The sequence below is a fragment of the Camelus dromedarius genome, chromosome 14 (assembly GCF_036321535.1).
Source record: "Camelus dromedarius isolate mCamDro1 chromosome 14, mCamDro1.pat, whole genome shotgun sequence".
NCBI lineage: Eukaryota > Metazoa > Chordata > Mammalia > Artiodactyla > Camelidae > Camelus > Camelus dromedarius.
Genome location: NC_087449.1, coordinates 7598360 through 7620216, shown reverse-complemented (window position 1 = coordinate 7620216; position 21857 = coordinate 7598360). Strand labels below are relative to the sequence as shown.

The 21857-nt window shown below is 39.7% G+C and overlaps 2 protein-coding genes across 2 annotated transcripts in view; one reads left to right on the top strand and one right to left on the bottom strand.

Moving 5' to 3' along the window:
* Positions 1 to 3813, top strand: part of SPATA1 (spermatogenesis associated 1) — a 35142-nt gene extending 31329 nt beyond the window's left edge. Inside the window, exon 12 of the mRNA XM_064493392.1 lies at positions 1538 to 3813. Within this exon, the coding sequence (XP_064349462.1) occupies positions 1538 to 1645 (108 nt within the window). The 3' untranslated portion in view covers positions 1646 to 3813. The remainder of the gene's footprint in view (positions 1 to 1537) is intronic.
* On the bottom strand, positions 368 to 18803 carry CTBS (chitobiase). The gene is made up of 7 exons (XM_010987156.3): positions 18583 to 18803; positions 15671 to 15809; positions 14977 to 15185; positions 6532 to 6703; positions 4798 to 4895; positions 4271 to 4417; positions 368 to 1027 (listed from the first exon to the last, which is right to left on the bottom strand). Exons 1-7 carry the CDS (start codon positions 18757 to 18759, stop codon positions 836 to 838), a joined length of 1134 nt encoding a protein of 377 aa, XP_010985458.1. The 5' UTR covers positions 18760 to 18803; the 3' UTR covers positions 368 to 835.
* Between the last annotated feature and the right edge of the window lie 3054 nt (positions 18804 to 21857).

Here is a 21857-nt window from a genome sequence, read left to right as displayed (position 1 = left end):
TAAAATGCAGATACAGAAAATTTAACCATGAAGACAAGACTAACCAAGAAACATAGAGGTCCATAAATGAAGGAATATTAATAATTGGAAGGGTAAATTGAATTGAATCAGGTTCAACACCAGGTTTTTCATAAACATTTCAGATATAACCTCAACAAATAATTTAGCTGGAAAATATTAGGTAGCTCTAGCCTACTAATTCAAAATATTACTACTAAGTTATCTTCTTGTATTTTGTTAAGTATTTTGATGCTTTATATTCATTTTTCCCTCTGGAGGCCTAAGTGAGTTTAATTCAAGTGACTCAGAGAACATGAGTGCATATGGAGCCAGGAAGCATCAGTTGGATAAACCTAAAGACACTAAATTGCAGTTTTAAATTTAGATTTATTGACTACTGATTCTCAAAGACTAAGTTTTAAAAAAAATCTATTCTAAACAATTCCACTTCAAATTATACATATTTTAAAAAATTATTGATTTATAAGTATACATTTTAATATCATGAGGACAATTTTAGCATAATAAAGTTCTGAAAGCAATTATTTCTAACTATAGTATTGAACATCTTTTAGGAATATTTAACATAGTAAGTTGACTTGTTTCTTAACCCTTACATTGTTGTACACAATATATATAAATAGATGTGCATTTTTTTTCAAATTCAAACAATCAAAGCATTTCTTTATTCTTTATTTGTTTTTGAGTATACAAATAACTAAAATATATAGCAACATGACAAAAATGTATACTTTTTTAATCTCTTCAAGAAACTAGAACTACTACAGATCATTTTTCTAAATCTCAGTAGTTTGACAGAAGATGTTCGTTCCTGTCACAGCTTTTTCCTTAAGGCTTTCCACATTTCTTCAGTTTGCTTTTTGGCTGTAGCATCTTCAGAGTAGTCAAGGCAGTTTGCATGCCACATGCCAATGCCGAGTAAGCCACGGTTTTGTACATATGCTGCCTTTAGAGAAATGCTCTGAGGGTTATCATACCACACTTGATGAAAATGACCAGCCTTATCCTATATAAATAAATTAAAATGGAAATTGAAAGTATTCAGTATAGTAAGAGGGAAAAATATTTCTTAAATCCAATGATTCAAAAAGGATACAATGAAATAATAAAAATTCTAGGGCACAATACTTTCCATGGTTCTGTATATGATACTTTCTAGATGTCATTGCTTGTGGCACTTTTACAACAGAGATTACACAGGTGAGCCTCTCAATATATTCTACTTAAGGTTCTTCTTATGCCCTAAAATTCCTTCCTTGCTTTGATCTGATGATTACCAACCAATATGTACACATCTGAATCACTTATGAGGGCTTTCAAAACCAGATTCCTGGGACCCACACCACATGAAACTTACTGAATCAAAATCTTCCAGAGCTGATGCTAGAACATGTATTTATTTGTTTTTTTGTTTCATGTTGTAATGTTCTATTAGGTAATTCTGAGATGCAGCCAAGTTTAAGGAAGATCACTGCTCATACAACCAGCTTATACACTTTTTTTGTATCCCCTACAGTTACTGGAAATGTGCCTAATTAGGACCTCAACAGATGGTTTTGTTTATGATGAATCAGTCAAGTCAAAAGGTAATGGCAATGGACAAAGAAAATACCTCCTTTTCTAAGTCTTATAAAATTGATTCTAACAGCCTGTTGAGTCTGGACCCCATGGATGACCAAGGCACACACCTCATTAAGAGCCACAGACTAGAAACTGGTCATATGCTCACCTTCCACCCTGTAAAGTTCTTCTCCCCAGTATCACGTGCCTCTATCTAGTACTAAACGCAGTCCCCTTTAGGAAGTATATAAGCTACTGGATAAAGGATAAAAGAAAGAGGAAAGGAGCAGAATTAGGCAAAAGGGTAAAGGAAGGAGAAAAGACAGGAAGTAAAAATAGAATGACCTGTGAGTTAAAATAATTTACTGATTTTTATATACATCTGGGGAACTCTTTAAAGGCAGTTCTCAATGAATACTAGTAATATTTTTACGTATGGTAGCACCACTGGAATCAGAATCCTCTCCTAAGATGGCTGCTTTAAAGGGCAATAGTCACTTGGTAAATGAATAAGCTGTGGCATATTTAAGTACAGGAGACTCATTAATACAAGCATGTCTCATACTATATCTTATATTCCATTCTTTAAAATCTTTAGTACTAGAAAAAGCCATGCATGCTCTAGTACCAATTGTGCCTCAGTACTAAAAGGCAACTTGCAAAACTTGTACATTAATATAGAAAGATTTTTTTTTGTGGAGTCAAGGGCTAACCCAAAGACACCTACCTTTGAATTCTGCCATCATTCTAGCCAGTGCTTTGAGCCTTTTTGATATGATAAGAAATTTCAAATGCCTCAAACAGTGAAGGATCAAAGGATGAAAAACAGTATATGTAAATTTGATACATGCATGGTTAAGGAATAAATGCCTCCAAGAATATGGAGTGCAAGATGAAGCTGCTGGTGCTGAGACAGCATAAGAAAGCAGAATGATTCTCTTCAGTTAAGATAGAAGCTTGATTTTGGTTGCTATGGAATTTTACAATGAATTAAAAAAAAAAACAAATTTGTTATAACTCGATGGTTGTCTGAAGTGCCATTAAATGAATAGTTTTCAAGACTCATAAAAATCTTTCTTGAGTTCTAAAATCCAAGAATGTGTCTTCTTACGCATTAAGAAAAAAATAAGTCAGGAATTAACAAAAAGCAGTACACCATAGGGTAAAACCATTCTAAATTTTACATTTCTAAACTATGTATAATTGGTTTCATACAGCCTTTACCAAACTGATACCCATGCAACACCATTCCCCCTGCATGTTTCTAATAGTGCTGGGAAATAGGGTTCTGAGTCAGTGAAAAGGCTTTATGTACTATGGTACTTCTCAAGTCTTTGAATATAATATTATGGACATTATAAATCTCCAAGAGGGACTTAGAGTAGATAGTATTTTCCAAATATATTTGGCCATGGCATGTGTATGTGTATTTGTGTGTGTGTCAGGGAGAGGAGGAGGTTAGTATATTCTTTTTTAAATTTAACTTTATTTTGTTTTACTTAAAAATTTTTAAAACAAGTTTTAAAGGTTACTTTCTATTTACAGTTATTACAGAATATTAGCTATATTCCTTGAGCCTGACTTACACCAGATAGTTTGCACCTCTCACCCCCTCATGTTGCCACTCCCCCTGCTCTTCCCATTGGTAACCACTAGTGTGTGTGTGTTATTAACAGTTCCCAGAAGAGAGTTCTATAAATACTCTTTGGTAAAGACAGGCTCACAATATACCCTAGTTTAATTAATAAGTTTATACTTTAGATTCTAAATTTTAGAAAGCTCTACACTAAAGCTTTCTGTATAATTGATAGGCATGTACAAGTATATATCAATTATAATGTAGTAAATATGTGTATTTGCTGTCATTTTTATAAATGAGTACCAGGCCATAAGTAAGAAATATAAATTCTTGCTGGAATGTCATATCATTTAAGGGCTCCTTTAATAGTAACATAATCCAAGGCGAATTCAAGGATGATCTGTACTTAGATTTCTGATATGTGAAAAAGTTTTTATTATGCTAAAGGTAAACTATGAAAAAAATAAACTTTCTTTTCCCCTTTGGTTTGGCAATTCCTATTTGTCACACACTGCCTGAAAGACTTGCTAGTCATCTCTATTTCTTCAAGTTTCTGTTTGTAATATTTCTCCGTCTCTAATTTCTAATGTTGGTTATAATTTGTTTAATATCACGTAGTTTGAATTTTGGAATAAATTTGAAATGATACTGTTTTCCATTGTGAAGTCCATGATGACGCAGCTCCTGTTCTCAGCCTCATTCCTCCCTACGTAACAGCCTCATCAGAATCTTAAGGCTACTTTGAAATGGAGGCTTTCAGAGCAAGGGGCCTATTTTGGTCCAAAGCCCTTTCAAAAGCCACAGACCCCGTATTTAATTGTCAGCTCTTAAGGAAATCCTGTTTGTGATATGCATGTTTTTATTATGTCACCTAAATGACAAGTGGCCCGTGCAGAGCAGTTCCACTATTAGCATAACTTGAATTGCTCATAAGGGAGGTAAATCTGATTACACAGATTCAAAGACAAGACTACTCATGTAAATGGTAGTCTGTATGTTGTACCCTATAAGAAAACTGATAGAAATTCTTACTATCAAATATGTAATTATGAACATATGCAGTTATGAAAACTAATAGAATAAAGGTTCATAACTTGTGAAAAGTCTTACTTGATAGTGGTAATAAGGAGACTGCTGACTTTTATCCCACAGGATTTTAGAAGGAGAGTTGTTTACTTGCTTCATAATCAATCTATAGGGCACCTGATGGTGTACAGCATCCTTACAGGGGTGCTTTGCAGTGGTACAAACATGATCCTAGAAGTGCAAAAACGTTCATGTTATAGATTATCTTAAGCAAATCTTAAGAGCCAAATCTAAATATAGAATCAAAAATTATTTATTAGATCTAAAATACATACCATAAACAGATAACCTGACTACACACAATAAAAGTTAAATTTCATGATTAAATAAAAATATAATAACATTCAGAAACTTTCATAGGGTTTAATAATTTAAAATAAACTGTCTACTTTTTCATCTCAAATTATGTTAAAGAAATTCTCAATAAAGTGGTATGTATTCTATATAGAGAGAAGTTTCTAAATTCTAAATGAAATTTATGTAGAGGAAACACAACAGGCTTTAAAAAAAATAGAAAGAAAAAAATTACATAAGAAATGATCTGCTCTTACCTTTGATAGATTCTGGCAGGTATAGTCAACACCATACCAGGGAATACCCATTACAAGTTTCTTAGGGCTAATACCTATCTTGATGTAGTCCTCATATCCTAATCGAATAGGGACAGAAAAAGCTTATTTTTTTCTCTTCATATATCTACTAATGTATTCATACAAGCTATACAACTGTCCAGAATCTAAGTCTGTAAAAACAGGTACATTCATGCAAAATACATAATAATACAATATTTCTCTAACATGATATTATAGAGGTCATCCATTAAGAAGTATAAATTATCACTTTCTAAACTATTTCTTTTTGAATAATAGAAAACACAAGATCAAACTGAAACAGAAAATTCTCAAAATTTAATTTCAGAAACAATGACATTTCAGGAAAGCATGCTAATCTGACTGTTAACTGCTAAGGCATAGATCTGATATTCTAGATTCTAAAGTTTTAAAAAAGTTCTGTAAGTCCTAAACTTTCTGGCAGGGATGGTCTCATAATTGCTATAGAATGCACATGTGTTCCACATTTTATCAATATTCTAAAAGCATGAATTACACTTGGGATAAGAAATGCTCCCGTCATACTCTGTAGCAGATAATCTGTTGTTACAGGAAACAAAGAGAAAAACGAACAAATTCCTGGTACTATCAATCCCTTTCTTGCCCATTGCTGCAGAATTTGTTTTCCCACCAAGATATGTTCCAAGATTATCTAGGATGTTGAGTAAATTTGCTGTTTTTCAGAACCTTTAGAGTTATTGTGTACTCTTAGAAATATCCAAAAGAGGGGTGGGGTATGTTTCATTTCCCAAACATATTTGATAATGAACCATTTATTGATGTACACAATTAACATCTCTTCCATGAAACACAGTTTGCAAACACTGGATCAAATGATTATTTTGTTATTATAACAAATTATTTTTCAAATTTTAAATAGAATATGCTTATGATCACACTATTCTGTCCAAACAATTAGGAAATGATAAAATGAGGCCAGGTTCTACAATTTACCTCCATATGAAAAAGAAAAGAATTTTTATGTATTAATTAACCCTTAAATCAATGCCAACTATCCAAGAAAATCTCACTTAAGTCCAAAAGATAGCAAGCAATCTTTTATTCAATTGGCGAGTGGGATACAAGCCAATCCAAACTTTGGAAAGGATTGCAAAGGCCACGTAATATGAATTACAGACTGGAAGTACTCACTTCTGATAGGGATACAGTTCTTCATTTAGCGTGGGTACTAAGAGTAAGTGCCAAAAAAGGTAAAGCCAATCCTCTCAATCAGGTATGATAGGAGCTCATATTATAGCTACCCTTGCTATTATTTAACACTGGTTATGTCAACAAAAATATGCTGTCAAATTCTAAATAAGCAAGTATCTTCTTTGTGTAACTTTCTGACTAGGGTGTTGACTTGAAGTTAGAACACCTGTTTGTATCCCTACCATATAATACTTAATAGCTGGGCAGTCATGAGAACGTAACACCCAAATAGAGGGGTAATAATAATATACCTGTCCCACAAGATTTTTAGAAGAAGTAGTTGAAAACTTGAAAACTTTTGTAAACTTTAGAGCTCTCTAAGTTAAATGGTTTTTATATGTTTCAAGAAAGTGTTACAAATGGAAAATGTATACAAATGACTTAGGAATACTAAAATATATCTTAATGTTTGTGGTTATAGAGTTAATGCTACTGATAAATGGTCATTTTGTGAATTCTTACCAGTTAATGTCTGAGTATAGGGAGAATTGGCTCCTGCAATACATTGTGACCAGGGCAGACTTCGTTCATCATAAGACATCACAAAGAGAAAGTCACAAGCATATGCAATTTCAGTGTAATTATAGCACCTTCCAGCTACGCAGTTTGAAGACCAAGGAACATCAAAGGTTACCTGTGGAAAAACCATTTTCTGTAACATGAGCAAATATGTATATTATGGCGCATGTTTTCTTGGTTATATATTCTCTTGCCTCGTGTTACCCAAGAAAAAAGAACTGCTTCCGTGAATGAACGTAGGGTTTGACATGTATGGAACTAGAACAATTCTGAGAAATAGATCTTTTGCCTACATAGACTGACCCAGACATGTATTTTGGATGATGTTTTGGACATATATTAGGATAATGGACATATATTTGGACCCAAGTGTATATGGACATACACAATGACCAGGAGCAGGGCTCTGTGCAGAAGAAGAGTTTTAAACCCAAATGCCTTCAAAGGATAGACTGATAACTCAACTGATTGAAGGAAACAGGTGTAATGACTGCAGGGTAGGGCCTATAAGCAACTAGAGAGTAAAAGCACACTAAAAGAATTCAGATACAGAGGTCTTAAAAATACCATGAAGGCTAAATAGGTCATCTGTTGGCACAAGCTGACCGGGCTGTGTTGGGAGTTTGAGCCCCTGATTTACAATCACATTACACAGTAGGTTTAGTCCAACATTACAGCTCAAGAATAGTGGTGTTTTATGGCCACAGGTATGTATTAATCAACTTGAAATGTTGAGCAAATCACTTAAATGCTCTTATTTTACGGAAATATTCAAATAAAACTTGAATGATAAATTATCCTTCATTTTGAATAGCAAGCCAGTCTTCAACAATGATGAGTCTCTTTGAAAGATTCATTGCCTTAACTGAATATTAACTAGCCTTGTTTTACATGTATGCAAATGTTCTAAAGCTTCATTAAAGGTTTTCTTCTTTATTAGGCTCTCAACAAACATAACATTACGAAAATTGAGGTATTTTAGTTAGAATTTTTACACTTTGGCCAATTTATTCTACTACAGCTCTTTTTAGGACTTTCTCAAAATTCTGTCTATAATTCTCTCATTATGAGCATTAAAGGAAGCTCTGCTTTGTAAGCACAAGCTTTCCTCAAAGCTCTCCAGCAAAATAGGTTATAAAGTGAAATGTGTACATATTGGACTTCATGTTGTCACTGCCTCCTTTTACACAATGGAAGTATAATAAGGTGCTAGAGAAAGGAACTGATTACCTCTAAGCAGGTAAATTTCAAACCCGCTTTCTAAGTCCTTACCTCTCTCCTCGGGAGGAAGAATATTTTCACCTGGCTTTCCTGTCAGTGTTAGTATATTAGAAAGGAAATCAGAAGACTCTGGTTTCTGGTCTTAGCTCTCTTATAACTAGGTCTGAAAAATACCTGAATCTTTTCCCACCTGTGAACAATGAAGGTGTAGAAAGAATTCTTCAAGAGCATTTCTAGCTTTTTAACTCTGTGACCACAGCTCTATAATCCTAAATTATCATCTTTTCCCAAAAACTCATTTCTTCTTCCAGGCTCCACATTAGTCATTTTTTTTTTCTGGTCGCCAGTTTAAGAACGTTTGGGACATTTTCTGACTCTTCTTCCCTTACACCTGATGACTAATCTCATATTTTCCTTTGGGTGGCCTCTTATAATTGTCCTGCCCCTTCCTTTCCATTAATTAATTAATTCAGTGAATACTGAACGCTTGCTGAGTATTAGAGTTATGTCATCATCCCAATTCGAACCATAAATTCCAAGTTATTGGGTTATTGGGTTATTGGGTTAGTTGGTTAGTCCTTCCTAGTCTCCCTTTCTCCTCTAGACTGTTTTATATACTGCCAGCATCTTCCCCAAATACTTTCTTTACACATAACACATTACATACAGAATAAAATGCATACTCTTCAGTCTGGCATTCTGGATTTCCACAATCCGGCTCATCTTGGCAACTGTACTTCCCACTAACTTACTTAACATGAAGCTAACATAGTAACTCAGATCGTTCACTTGCCCCTCAAACCTGGAAGCAGACATTCCTACTGCGAAGTCTTTGCTCAGTCTCGTCCTCCCTGCCGTCTCACTGCAGCTTAGTCAGGACTAGCACGTAAGCTGTTTCCCAGACGTGAATTCTAGCCTATTAACCACAGCAGTCTGGAGAAAGAAGGAAAGTTTCTGAGACCAAAATTTGTGAGGAGAGGAGTATGGTGGCCTGCATACCAGGTATTTGCTACACCCAACTTGTACTCACTTGAAAAGCTGAATTCCACACTGACAAACCTTCCCTACTATAAAGCCACAGGGATGTCAATCCTTATATTGTTTATTATTTTCCCAGTGATTCGCGAATTCATTTTGACCAACTATACCAGAATCACTTATCACCCTTGGTAAAAATTCAGTTCCTAGAATCTATGCCAGAATCAACCTCTGGGAATATTTTTAACAAGCACTCCCAGGTGATTCTGAGATAGGTTTAGAGTCACTGGTTTATACTGTATATATCCTACTTAACTAGATTCAAAATTTTGAAAGGCAGGTATCATTCATATATTCAACAAATAATTTTAAAATACTGTGTTAGACATCAAGGAGCTGGTCCCTGCCTTCAAAAAAGTCAATGGCTAGCCTAGCAGTTTCTTTTTTTTTTTTTTAGCTTTACTGAGGTATAACTGACAAATAAAATTGTAATATATTTCAAGTGTACAACATGGTGATATGCATATATATGTGAAAGGATTCCTATCATCAAGTTAATTAAAAAACTCATCACCTCACTTACTTAATTACTTACGTACTTTCTTAGTTTGGTGATAACACTTAAGTTCTACTCTCTTAGCAAATTTCAGTTATACAATACAGTATTATCAACGATAGTCACCATGTTATGTAGTAAATGCTCAGACCTCATTCATCATATACCTTAAAAGTTTATACCCCTTTACCAGCCTCTCCTTTTGGTCTAACTACAGTTTCCCTATTGAAGTTTCCCTATTGATTATCTGTCTGTCTGGACAATCCGTCCATTGCTGAGAGTGGAGTATGGCAGTCCCCTGCAACTGCTGTACTGCTGTGTGTTCCTCCCTTCAGACATCTTAGTGTTTGTTTAATGTATCTGGGACTCCAATAATACACATATTGGCCCACTTGATGTGTCTCAGAAGTTCCTCAAGCTATCTTCACTCTTTATTATTTTATTCTTTTTGCTATTCTAGTTACATGAATTCCACAGCCCTGCCCTCAAGTTTGTCAGTCCTTCCTTCTGCTTGACTTGGTCTGTTGTTGAACCCCTCTGTTGAATTTTTCAGTGCAGTTAGCAGATTCTGCTTCTCAAAGATTTTGTTTGGTTTCTTTTAAATATTTTGTATGTCACTGTTGGAATTCTCAGTTTGTTCATGTATTGCTCTTCTGACCTCAGTGAGCATCCTTATGACTGTTATTTTGAACTCTATCAAGTAAGTCACTTCTCTGTTTCATTGAAGTCTTTTTTTCTGAGGTTTTATCTTCTTCTTTTATTTGGAATCTATTCCCTTGATTCTTCATTTTCCTTAAATCTCTGTGTTCATTTCTGCACATTAGAAAAGACAACCAGCTCTTCCCGTCTTGACAGGCTGGTCTCATGTGGGAAACAGACCTTTTCATTCAACCTCGCCTGAGCTCCTGGTTGCCTAAACTTTGTGACTGTCCAAGGAGCTATCTTTGTTCTTTATGTGTAGCTCGTAGTAGTTGAGAGTGTGTCAAGATCCGCCAGGGTCCCGAAGGGAAGAATCCCGGTCAGCACCTAGATGCAGGCTCATTAGAAGCTGGACCCTCAGGCAGCAGCTGGGAAAGTAGGCACTTGATCCCCTTCCAGGGAGAACTGGAAGTTGGGCATTTTTGCCTGCTCCCTCTGCCGGAGCTTGGGTGGATAGCCATGGCAGGCTCCTGCCCTGTTTAAAAACTGCCTCCCTGTTTGCTCCCGTCTTCAGGACTCAAAAATGCAAGCTCTGCTGGCTAGCAGAGCTAGGTGATTTGAGGCCCATCCCTTGGATGGCAGCCGTCAAAGTTAGGCTGCTAGAGATGTGGAAATGCTCCCTCCAGGGAAATACTGGTGACTTACTTTTAATATTTGAGCAAACAAAAAAGAAGGCAGGGGGAAATGCTTACTAGCCTCTTTGGGCTCTGGAAAAGATTGCAGTGATTACCTATCTGCGTGCTAATTAGGCCCGCAGGCAGCACTTGTGAAATATGCAGATAAGCCCCTGGCAGGAATAGACCGGGGACGGGTGTTTTGCCTGCTTCCTCTGAGCTGAGCTCTGGGGGATCAGATGCCACAAGTGCTCCTGTGCCTGCTAAGAACCTCATCTTTGTTTGCTGTGGCCCTAGGGGGCTTTGTGAATGCAAGTGCTGTTGGCTTTTAGAGTTAGGTAACTTGGGGGCCCATCCCTCGTGGGAGTCTTAAAAGTTGGGGTGCTAAATGTGCGGTCCAAACTTTTGGCTCCTCAGGGAGAAGCTGGCAGTAGGAGGTTTGCTCCGGACTGTGTGGTGTGTCAGGATGGGGTTTATGACAAGTATGTCTCACCTTTCTTACCCGTTTCAATGTGGTTATTTTCTCAGTGACCTGATGTGTAGAAGTCACTCAGCTAGTTTCTGGATTTCTCTCAGAGGAAGTCGCTCCGTGTGTAGCTGAACATTCCACACATCTGCGGGTGGCGGGAATTTAGGAGCCTCCTATGTCTATTTGGTCTAGAATCTTCTGGTCTAGTAGTTCTTAATCATAACCACCAATGAAACTTTTTAGAAGCATGGATTCTGGGCTCACCCAAAACCTTCTGAATAACAGTCTCTGGGAGTGGGATCCAGTGTGTGTTGTGTGTGTGTTTAATTTTTTTAGGATTCCTGGTTATCTTGGTATATGGCCAGTTTTGAGAATCACTGATCTGGGACCACATTATCCTTTGTTACTCATACATTGCCTGCAAGATGCCATGTTGTGACCTTCTGCTCTGATCATACTCATTACGGTAGTGGGGAAGTATACTGCCTTTTGTCATAGCTCTGACAAGTTCCATGGAATTAGGCCTTTGAGCCTTACTGGGCCTTGGGTGCTCTGCAGGTAATTCAGAGTCTGTGGAGCAAGTGAGACACTTCCCCAGAACTACCTCAGCTCTTAGGCAAGAGCTGTTTCTGTCCTGAACTCATGAAAGCAGGACCTGTGCAGCTAAACCCTTCCTGATTCTTGCTGATCCCACTGCCTATCTAGTATTTCAAACCCTGCTGCAAAGCAATTAAGTGGGGCAATTCCAGTGTTACATCCCAATGTGAATAGAGAACCGATTTAGCACTTTAACATTTTGTATAACTTCTCTAGTAAGAACCTCAAAAGTTCCGGAAAAAATTTTTTTATGATGTATATGCTAAAATTCTTTCCTACTCAATAAAACTGAGATTCTGGAGAGAGAAGCAAGATGGCGGGGTAGAAGGATGCTTGTAGCTCACCCTCTCCCAGAAACACACCAAAACTCACATCTATGGGCCCACTCAGCCAACCAGAGCACCTGCTGAACTCCGACAGAACATTGCCCTCTTCAAAAGACAAAGACACCAAAAATCTGGTAGGAGAAAAGGAAAAAAGAAAGAAGAAAAAGCAAAACACTGCGGGATCTGTCCCGCGGGGAGGGAGCAGCAAAGGAGGAATAGCGCTTCTTCGCTGGGTCTCCCCTTTCCAACAGAGAGGCCGACAGGATGGAGGGGGAGCCTCCGAGGCTCAGATCTGCCCCGAGCACCCATTGACCAACAGAACTGAGTTAAACGGACACAAAGGGTCCCTGCAACACCCAGCCCGAGACACAAGCCGGCAGCTGGGGTCGGGCCAGGCCGCCTGAGCGGGGTGGAGGACGGGGGCGGCTGCACTGAGGCAGCCCCAGGGGACTGCAGGGGGCTACACGCCATGGCTGGGAGGGGATACGGAGCAGAACAACCTCAGGCCCCCATAAATTGTGAAAAAGCAAAGCAACACGGCTTGTGTGCCCTGGGGGCAGGGACGCCGTAGCCTTTGTCTCCTCCGACCCGTGGCGCCATTACTGGTGCTTCTCATGAGAAGAGAGGTGGGGCGCAGCCACAGCTGCCATCTCCTGTGTGCAGTGCTTAGGCGGGGGCGGGGCTGGGGCCGAGACCTGAATCCGCATCTGGGGGCTCCGCAACCTCCTAGGCAGGACTGAGACTTGTTTACAGCCCGAGGCAGATAGGATCTTTCTGCCCTGGCACCTCAGAGAACTCACACTGCCAAGACAAAGAAGGAGCTGAGATTTGGCACGGAGCAGGGGTGGGGCCGTTCCACGGTCTTCCCCAAGCCTGCCTTCAGAGCGCCGACCCAAGGCGGAGCAGGCAGCTGCACAGAGCAGCAGAGCTACCGGTGCCAGGAGAGGGCGGGCAGCCACCCGCCTTCCTGGCAGTAATGCAGCACCTGACCACGGTGCTGGGAGGGGGTGCGATTCACCCACCTGCCTCGCCCGAGCGCAGCATCTGACTGCGGCATCAGGAGGGGGAGTGACCCACCTGCCCACCAGCCACAGTGCCAGAGAGATACGAGCAATATGAAGAAGCAGAGGAACCACTCCCAATTAAAAGAGCAAGAGAAATCCCCTGAAAGCACGATCAAGGAAATAGACATTGATGGCCTACTAGATCAAGATTTCAGAAAAGAAGTGATCAAAGTACTGAAGGAACTAAAACAGATAGTGTTTAGAGATATAAAATACGTCAAAAATGAAATATAAGCTATAAAGAAGAACCAAGTAGAATTAGTAAATTCATTTGCTGAAATGAGAACTGATCTAAAGGCTGTACAAAGCAGGCTAGATAATGCAGAGGAACAAATAAGTGACCTAGAAGACAGGACAACAGAAAGCACTCAATCAGAACAGCTGAGGGAAAAACAGATAAAAAACAAAACAATATAAGGAACCTATGGGATAATATACAGCATGCCAATCTATGCATAATAGGGGCTCTAGAAGGGGAAGAAAGAACAAAGGGGATTGAAAAGGTATTGGAAGAAATCATGACTGAAAACTTTCCAAACCTAAAGGAATCAGATATCCAAGTACAGGAGGCTCAGAGGGTCCCAAACAGGAAGAACCCAAACAGACCCACACCAAGACATATCCTAATCAATATGGCCAGAGTCAAGGATAAAGAAATGATCCTAAAGGCAGCAAGAGGAAAACAAAGAATGAGTTACAAGGGAACCCCCATAAGGCTCTCAGCTGATTTCTCTACACAAACACTACAGGCCAGAAGGGAGTGGCAAGATATATTCAAAGTCCTGAATGTAAAAAAGGTGCAGCCTAGGATAATCTATCCAGCAAGGCTATCCTTTAGACTAGAAGGAGAGATAAAGAACTTCACAGACAAGCAAAAACTAAAAGAGTTTAGCAACAATAACCCCATGCTGAAAGAAATATTGACAGGTCTACTCTAAATAGAAAAGAAGCAGGATGCTACAAAAATGAGAAACTCAGAACTGGAAAGAGATAACTGCCATGAATTACAAAAAGAATAAACACAAAATTGTAAAAGAAGACATCTAAATCATTAAGAGTGGGAGAGGGAAGCAAGGAAAGCCACTGTGGAAAACAGTATGGAGATTCCTCAAAAGACTAGGAATAGACTTACCATATGACCCAGGAACCCTGCTCCTGGCCATATATCCAGAAGGAACCCTACTTCAAAATGACACCTGCACCCCAATGTTCATAGCAGCACTATTTACAATAGCCAAGACATGGAAACAGCCTAAATGTCCATCAACAGATGACTGGATGAAGAAAAAGTGGTATATTTATATAGTGGAATACTATTCAGCCACAAAAACCGATAACATAATGCCATTTGCAGCAACATGGATGCTCCTGGAGAATGTCATTCTAAGTGAAGTAAGCCAGAAAGAGAAAGAAAAATACCATATGAGATCACTCATATGTGGAATCTAAAAAATAAATAAATAAATAAATACAAAACAGAAACAGAAACAGACTCATAGACATAGAATACAAAGTTGTGGTTGCCAAGGGGGTGGAGGGCGGGAAGGGACAGACTGGGATTTCAAAATGTAGAGTAGATAAACAAGATTCTACTGTATAGCACAGGAAAATATATACAAGATCTTGTGGTAGCTCACAGCGAAAAAAAAATGTGACAATGAATATATGTATGTTATGTATAACTGAAAAATTGTGCTCTACACTGGAATTTGACACAACATTGTAAAATGATTATTACTCAATAAAAAATGATTTAAAAAAGAAATATTCAAAAAACCCCTGAGATTCTGTTAGTCATACCTTCATGAATACATTTTGATAGGAAAGATAAGGGGTTTCCAAAAAACAGCAAATGAATTTTTACCTGTGATCCCTTAATTTCACGATGGAAAGTGTCTGTAGTTTCTTTGACTAAAGCAGTTAATGCATAATACTCAGGTGATGAACGCTGGACTTCTTGCTCTATGTCTAGATTAATTCCATCCATATGTTGTGTTTTGGCCAGCTGAACTTGCTTAGCTATCCAGGATGCTCTAAAAGTAGGATTTTTGATATCCTTTACAGATACATCTCCTACGGAAGAAATATACATATTTTGTACATATATGCTTTTCACAGTTCAATAAAATTTACTTCACAAACCCATTCCAAACAGATCAAATGTCTTTAAGATATCTTGTTTATTTGGAATTCTAAGCCCCCAGTTCAAGTTTTCCAAATGAAGAAATAATATATCAAAATCCACAGAAAATGATTAGTCATTAATTTACAAAATAACCGTTATGCATAATTAGTAATATCATTCTCAAATTAAAAGCAGAAATTGTGGACTATGGCTAGCAAAGGGTCATCATGCTAATCAGGATTCACATTTAAATATTTAAAAATATATCTGAGAAATAAACAGTATCTAAGATTAATTTTAGGAAAAAAAATTTTAGGATGCTACAAAATATACTAGATAAACACGAAAAGGAAATTTGTTGGAAATACAGGATCACAGATGAAGCAAGTAAATGTACCAATTGTATAGACACGTGGTAAAAACTGTAACTCACCTTTTAGCACTACCCTGGCCCCTTTTGAATGAGCATGACACATAAGTTCTGGGTCATAATCTGCAAAAAGTACCACAGTTGTAATCTGTGACCAGTCATAATATTTCCAAACTTTATGTCCAACATCAAACACAAAGACCTGTCAAAACAACAAGGATAAGCACCTTCACTTAAAGCAAGAAGAATAACACGCTGACCACCCAAAGTAACATTAATTAAACATCAGTCACATGCCAGGCACTGGTGGACACAGAGTAGAACAGTGAACAAGACATAGGGGTCCCAATATAATTGGTGGCAGAGGAAATTAGTGGGGCCCAGAAAGTAGGAGAGGGCAGGCTAGGAAGAAATAGTGGCAAGTGCCAAGGCCTGGAGGCAGAGAGAGCGTGGTGGTTTGTAACTAAATACTGAGTAGAGCTGATGTCTGGAATTTGGAGGGAGACAGCAGTAAAGAACGAGAGAGTGGTAGGCAGGGTTACATCGTGAAGGGATTTGTAAGCCCGCTTGAGACATTATCCTGAGGGAAGGGTTTTAATAAGAGAATATACATCTTTTAGGTATGCATTTTAGAAAAAGTCAGCTGGAGTGGGAAATGGTTTTAAAGAGAGGCTAAAACTGGAGGCAGAACATGTAATAGGAAAGCTGCTGGAAGACTGGAGACAAGTGGAGGAGGTGACTTCAACTAAAGTTGTAGAGCAGCAGAGATTATGAGATAAATGAATAGACCTGGAAGATCCTACAGAGGCAAAATGAACAGAACTCTGACTGACTGGATGAGTAAGGTAAGAGAAAGGGAGGCGGTTAAGACTACTCGCGTTTCTGGCTGCTCCAGATGGACCCACAGACACTGCATTTCCTATGAATGATTTTTGGTGAGCCTGACTTCTTAGAATAGTACTCAAGCTAAATGCTAAAGTGGTCGGTATTATGCTTCTCCCATATATTCTTTTCCATAGATAATTCTAGACGCACAGAAACACTGATCATTTTTACTTTACTACAAATAAGGTGTTAATTCATTGATTTAGCAAATATTTATTGAATCCCAATAAGGCATAGGCGGGGTATATGGCCAGGCATTAGTGACATGGACCAGGTCCGTTAGTTATTTAATAGTGTTAAGGCCTCCATGGGAATGCAGGGCACTATGACAGCATATAAAGGGGACCTGTGACCTGGTAGGGCAGGAAAACTTCCCTGAGGACTGCACTCTTTAGGGGAGGACTAAAATGTGGGCAGTGACCTAGACAGGATGGAGGAGGAGTACCCATGGACCAAAAAAGAGCATTCTCAGCAGAGGGAATAAAAAAAAGGCAAAGGTCTCAATATCTCAGAAGAATTCTGAATTTTGGGAGCCAAAAGAAGGTCAATGCGGTTGGAGCACAGAAATCCTGAAAGTATGTGGAAACATAAAACTACTGAGATAGGAGATAGCAAGATCAAGTAGGGCTTCACAGACCACTGAGGATTTTCTATTTTCTCCTGAGATGAATAGGAGGCCATTAGAGTGTCTTATGCAGAGGATCATAAGATTTGCATTAAAAAATATAAGAGACAAACAGTCTGGAAGAGGGAGGGGGGAAGCAAGAAAGAGGGGTATCAATGATCACTGGGCCACTGTGAGGACAATGGATGAAGGAGGGTGGGGAGAGCTTGCTGTAAAAATTAAGCCAGACTTTTCCTAATTTTCAATCTCCTTTTCGGCTTTTTGTTTGCTTTTCAGAATTAACTGGGCATAACCCATTTTACTAAGCAACTGCCCACTGAAAGAATAAAAATTACAGAATGTGAGATTGAACAGCCCCTTGTTTTTAGATTTTTTAGATTCATATTTCCATCACAAACCTTACCCTATTTCAATTCTGATAACTAAGATTGAATTTATTAAAAATATATAGACAGCATGTGATACAATAGAAATCCTAAAAAAAACGGCTTGATGAACCAGTTGAAAAATATGAGGGAAAAAGTAGGGCACCTTAGTCTTTGTGTTTGAAAAATATAGGTCAGTAGAGAAAAGACCATTTACTACGAACATACAAATGAACAAAATTTTGCTTTTTTGCATAACTGGTTTTTTTAGAGGCCCACAGACACTGCCTAACCCACTGAGAGGCACTGGGTGCTACGGAAAGTCTCTCAGATGTTGGGCTTCCACGCTAAGCAGGTCCTCCATACATACTTCCACCATTTTTATTTCTTCTTAGCAATTTACATGTACTTTTTATTGACATTTAAATGTTCCTGCCTCAAACGTAATCTGCTCGATTAGCCACTGTCTTTACAAAAGAATTGCTCTTTTGGACTAAGCTTTTCCACCTGCCTGATGTGTCCAGTTCCTGCTGCAGTCATCAAAGGCCAAGCAGCCAGGTCGTCTTCACACTGCCTCTGAAAGGGCGTTCCCTTAAAGCTGCCCAAGACCTTATAAATAGGTAGGTAGAAGGAGATCTATTTTTGTCCCCTTTCTTGGGTGGCAGATATAGAAAAACAAGGCAAGCAGAATATTGTCTTCCACTGGACTTTGGGAGTGCTGAGATTCTTTCAAACTCATCCTAATCCTCTTGGAAACCAACGGGTCTTACTACTTAGCGGGTACCTCCTTCCCCGACCTCGCCGCTTGTCTGGCCAGAGCGTCTCCGGAGAGGCACAGCACGGCAACGCAAGGAGCTTGTACCTGGAGTCAGATCTGGGTCGGAATACCACTTACTGTGAGACCTGGGAAGAGTTACTCAACCTCTCTGAGCCTGAGTTACCTCTAACTTTGAAGGAAATCTGAACAGACGGGCCCTCCGCGAGTGGTTAAAGTCGGTTTCGTACCCCAACACCTCATTTGAGGGCTCGGTTCTTCTACTGTAACTCCTCTTAGGTCCTTGAGGAGCAGACCCGGAGGGTCAGGAGAGAGAGGCACTGACCTCGAAGTTGAGGCGGTGGGTGATCGGGTTGCACAGCGCTGGGTTCTGGCACGGGCAGTTGGCCCCGGCCGCGAGAGGCAGAGCCAGCAGCAGGGGCAGCAGCAGCGGAGCAAGCCCAGGAGCCCCGCGCTGGGAGGGAACGACGAGGCGCCGGCTCCGGAGCTGTAATCGGGCCATGCTGGCGTCTCAGCGGGCAGCGGGAGCGAGTCGCGGAATCCTGGACCCGGTGGCGGGCCTTGAGGCGGGATGGGGAGGGGCGGGGCCGGGCGGGGCTCCCGGGGGCGGGGCCGGGCGGGGCGGGGCGGGGGCGGGGCTCCGGGCGGGCGGGGCCGTCGCCGAGCCTGGGGATTGAACCCAGCAGAAACGCCGAGGTTCCCCCAGCGCGTCGAGCCCAGTGAACTAGGACCTTGGTGCCTCAGGTGCATATCGTCTACCGTTTACGCCCCCTCAACACTGCGCCTCTCTTTGGTTTGTGTCCTCCCTGCGGAGTCTGAAACTGGAGGGAGCCCTCAAAGTGGAGAAGTAGGGTGCCTCTGAAGGGGTGACTGTGCTGCTTGGATGGAATGGCCCAGAAATGTTTAAGAGGCGGATATCTGTAACAGTTAAGATCGCGATTTGAACACAAGCCTCTCATTTGCTTCCTGCCATGCTTAAACTCCAGGGAAAACCTAAACCCACAAGGGCAAGGAGATGACAGCAACATTTTGGGAGCTGGAAAGCACAAGTAGGAAGGGTCAGTGCCTCAAGCCCCAACAGTGGGGAAATCAACCCAGTTTAAGCCATAGATTCCTCAAAATGTTCCGAAACTGCAAGAGGCACGTCAGGAATTAGCGGTGAAGGGGAGACGGAGGGTATGATGTCTGAAAGGAGGGGAATGCGTGAAAGCTGCTTGAGAAGCTTTTAGCTCCCTAGATCCTTTCTCCAGCCTCATTATGCCTCTAGGCAGCTGCCGCTCTCACACCCAGGCTGAGGTCTGGGGATTAATTCCTTGGAGAGGATGTCGTCTCTGGTGCCTGCTTGGGTAGTATATCTAAAACGGGAAATAACCGACTTTGTGCCGGACCAAAGATACTGGCATCATGCCCCCAGATCATCCTGTAGCAAGTTCAAAGTCAGAAACACCAGGCACCCTCTCTTTATACTTTGTTAAAAGTAAAAGACTTAATCATGGACAACAAACAAGAAAATTCAATAATATAAAAGGAAGAGGCCTGAACAACAGAAAAAGGAATAGGGAGGAATTGTTTTTAAAGACCTCTCAGTAAGAAAATTGGAAGAGCAGTCTAGATGAGAAGAAATCAAAAATCAAGTAACAAAAAAATTCCGGGAATGAAGGACACGAGTTCTCAGAAGGAAGCGGCAAACAATAGATCTTCAAAGCTTCCAGGGAGAAAAAAAGTGACATAGGATCAAGAATCAGAATGTGAACAGATTTCTTAAGAGCAACACCTGAAACTCAAAGACTATGAAGCAATGCATTTGAAATTCTGAAAGAATATGATTTCCACTTAAAATTCTGCCAAATTATCAATCAAGTCGGAAAGCCATGTAAAATTTCAATATATTAATCTATCATACACTCCAATTACAGTGTCCTAGGCCCTGCCCCCAGAGATTCTGATTCACTGGCTACGGATGAGGGCCATGAATGTGAATTTAAAACAAGAGCCCCAGGTGACTGTGGTGCAGGTGGCAGTGGATTGTAATTTGAGAGGCACTGCCATGGTCAGAGATTTCACAATCTCTAAAGTATAGTTTTTTGTTTTGATATCTCACCACTGTTTCAAAAGCTTTCCCAATTGCCCCAAAAGAAGGGCAATGTTTCTTATTATGAGAGCTTACATTTTTGTTTTTTTGAGCATCTATGAATAGCTTTGAATTCTCTCTCCAGAAACGAGTATATACATATTCATGCAAATTTTGCGAAACTTTTTTTTTTTTTTAGTTTATCTATAGACCACTAGATTGCATTTAGATATAAGGCTAAGAAGTGATTATTCACATTTACTTTCCTGGAGTGACATTCATAACTATTTCTTTTACTGCCAAGGTTCACACATGCCCCATTTTCCAAAACCTCCTCAGTTTGGCTCCTTCCCATTCTCCTTCCCCACTGCGATCTTGTCACTCCCACTGCTAACTCTACATGTAAAAGCATCACATTTTCCTGAATCAAAAATCAGGATTTCATACAAGTTGTGACATGCGATACAAGTGACAGAACACTCCATGGGCAAAAAAGTGGGAATTTATTATCTTAAGGAATTAAGCATTCATGGGTGGATCTTCAGGACCCAGACACATTAATCACACCGTTAGTTCTCAGTCTCATTTTCCATTTCTTGGCTCTGCTTTCCTCTTGAGTTGGCTCCATTATCAGGTAGGTTTTCTCCTTGTGGTGGAAAGATGGTTTCCAACACCACGAGTTTCCATAAGTCTCCAGAGCCTCCCCTACCATTTGCAGGCCCCAGAGCAAGGTCACAAACGGAAGTCCACACTCTGAAGTCTAAATATTTTAGTTATAACTGAACCAACAAACTATCCTCTTCCTTGAAAAATACATTTCATAATTGTAACCGTAAACTGCCTTGTTTTCTTGGTTTTTGTTTAACCATTTTGCACAAGAAATCAGCATGGCCTCACCTATGCTTGTTTACCTAAGTTGTTTTTAATGATTAAGCTACTCCTACTCACGCTCCCCCTGGGGTGTTCTTTGTTCCAAGAAAAAGGTTGCGGGCAAGTAAACACGATCACTGGAGGAAGAAAATCATCTGAGACCCCTGATGCTGGATTGATTGTGTTAAGAAGGAAAGGGTGCAGGGACCCTCCTCTACAGATCATTATCAGAGCACAGTTTCTTGAACAGACCCTTCTTAAAAGCTCCCCTTACCCTCCTATGGCGGGTCCACAGCCTTGGGGCATTAGCTTGTTGTGACTCACTTTGCCTGGCAAAGCAGTAAAGCTGTGATTTCTGCTTCACCCAGAACTTTGTCTCTCAATTCAATTCATCTTAGGCAACAGATGCCATGATTTTGGCAACATGATTAAACAAATAAATATCCCTATGTCTATATCTATATGAGTTTGTGTGTAAAGCTAAGGATTTTATGACTGAATGTCAATGAACCATTGAGATGATTACATTAAATTATTATTACACCAATGTTAATAATTTGGATTTTTTGTGTCTTTTATTATTCCATAAAATTTATTTATTTTGTTTTTATTTCAGCAAAATTACGCTTTTATACTCAAGATTGTCATGTAATTTCTGT

What these genes read in the sequence shown, in the direction of transcription:
- CTBS (XM_010987156.3), bottom strand. Translation starts at nt 18,759, where the DNA reads ATGGCCCGATTACAGCTCCGGAGCCGGCGCCTCGTCGTTCCCTCCCAG. An exon ending in GTGAAATTAAGGGATCACAG is followed by an intron (nt 6,704 to 14,976) that starts GTAAAAATTCAT and finishes GTTTTTCCACAG; the next exon opens with GTAACCTTTGATGTTCCTTG. An exon ending in CTCCTTATTACCACTATCAA is followed by an intron (nt 1,028 to 4,270) that starts GTAAGACTTTTC and finishes TTATTTATATAG; the next exon opens with GATAAGGCTGGTCATTTTCA.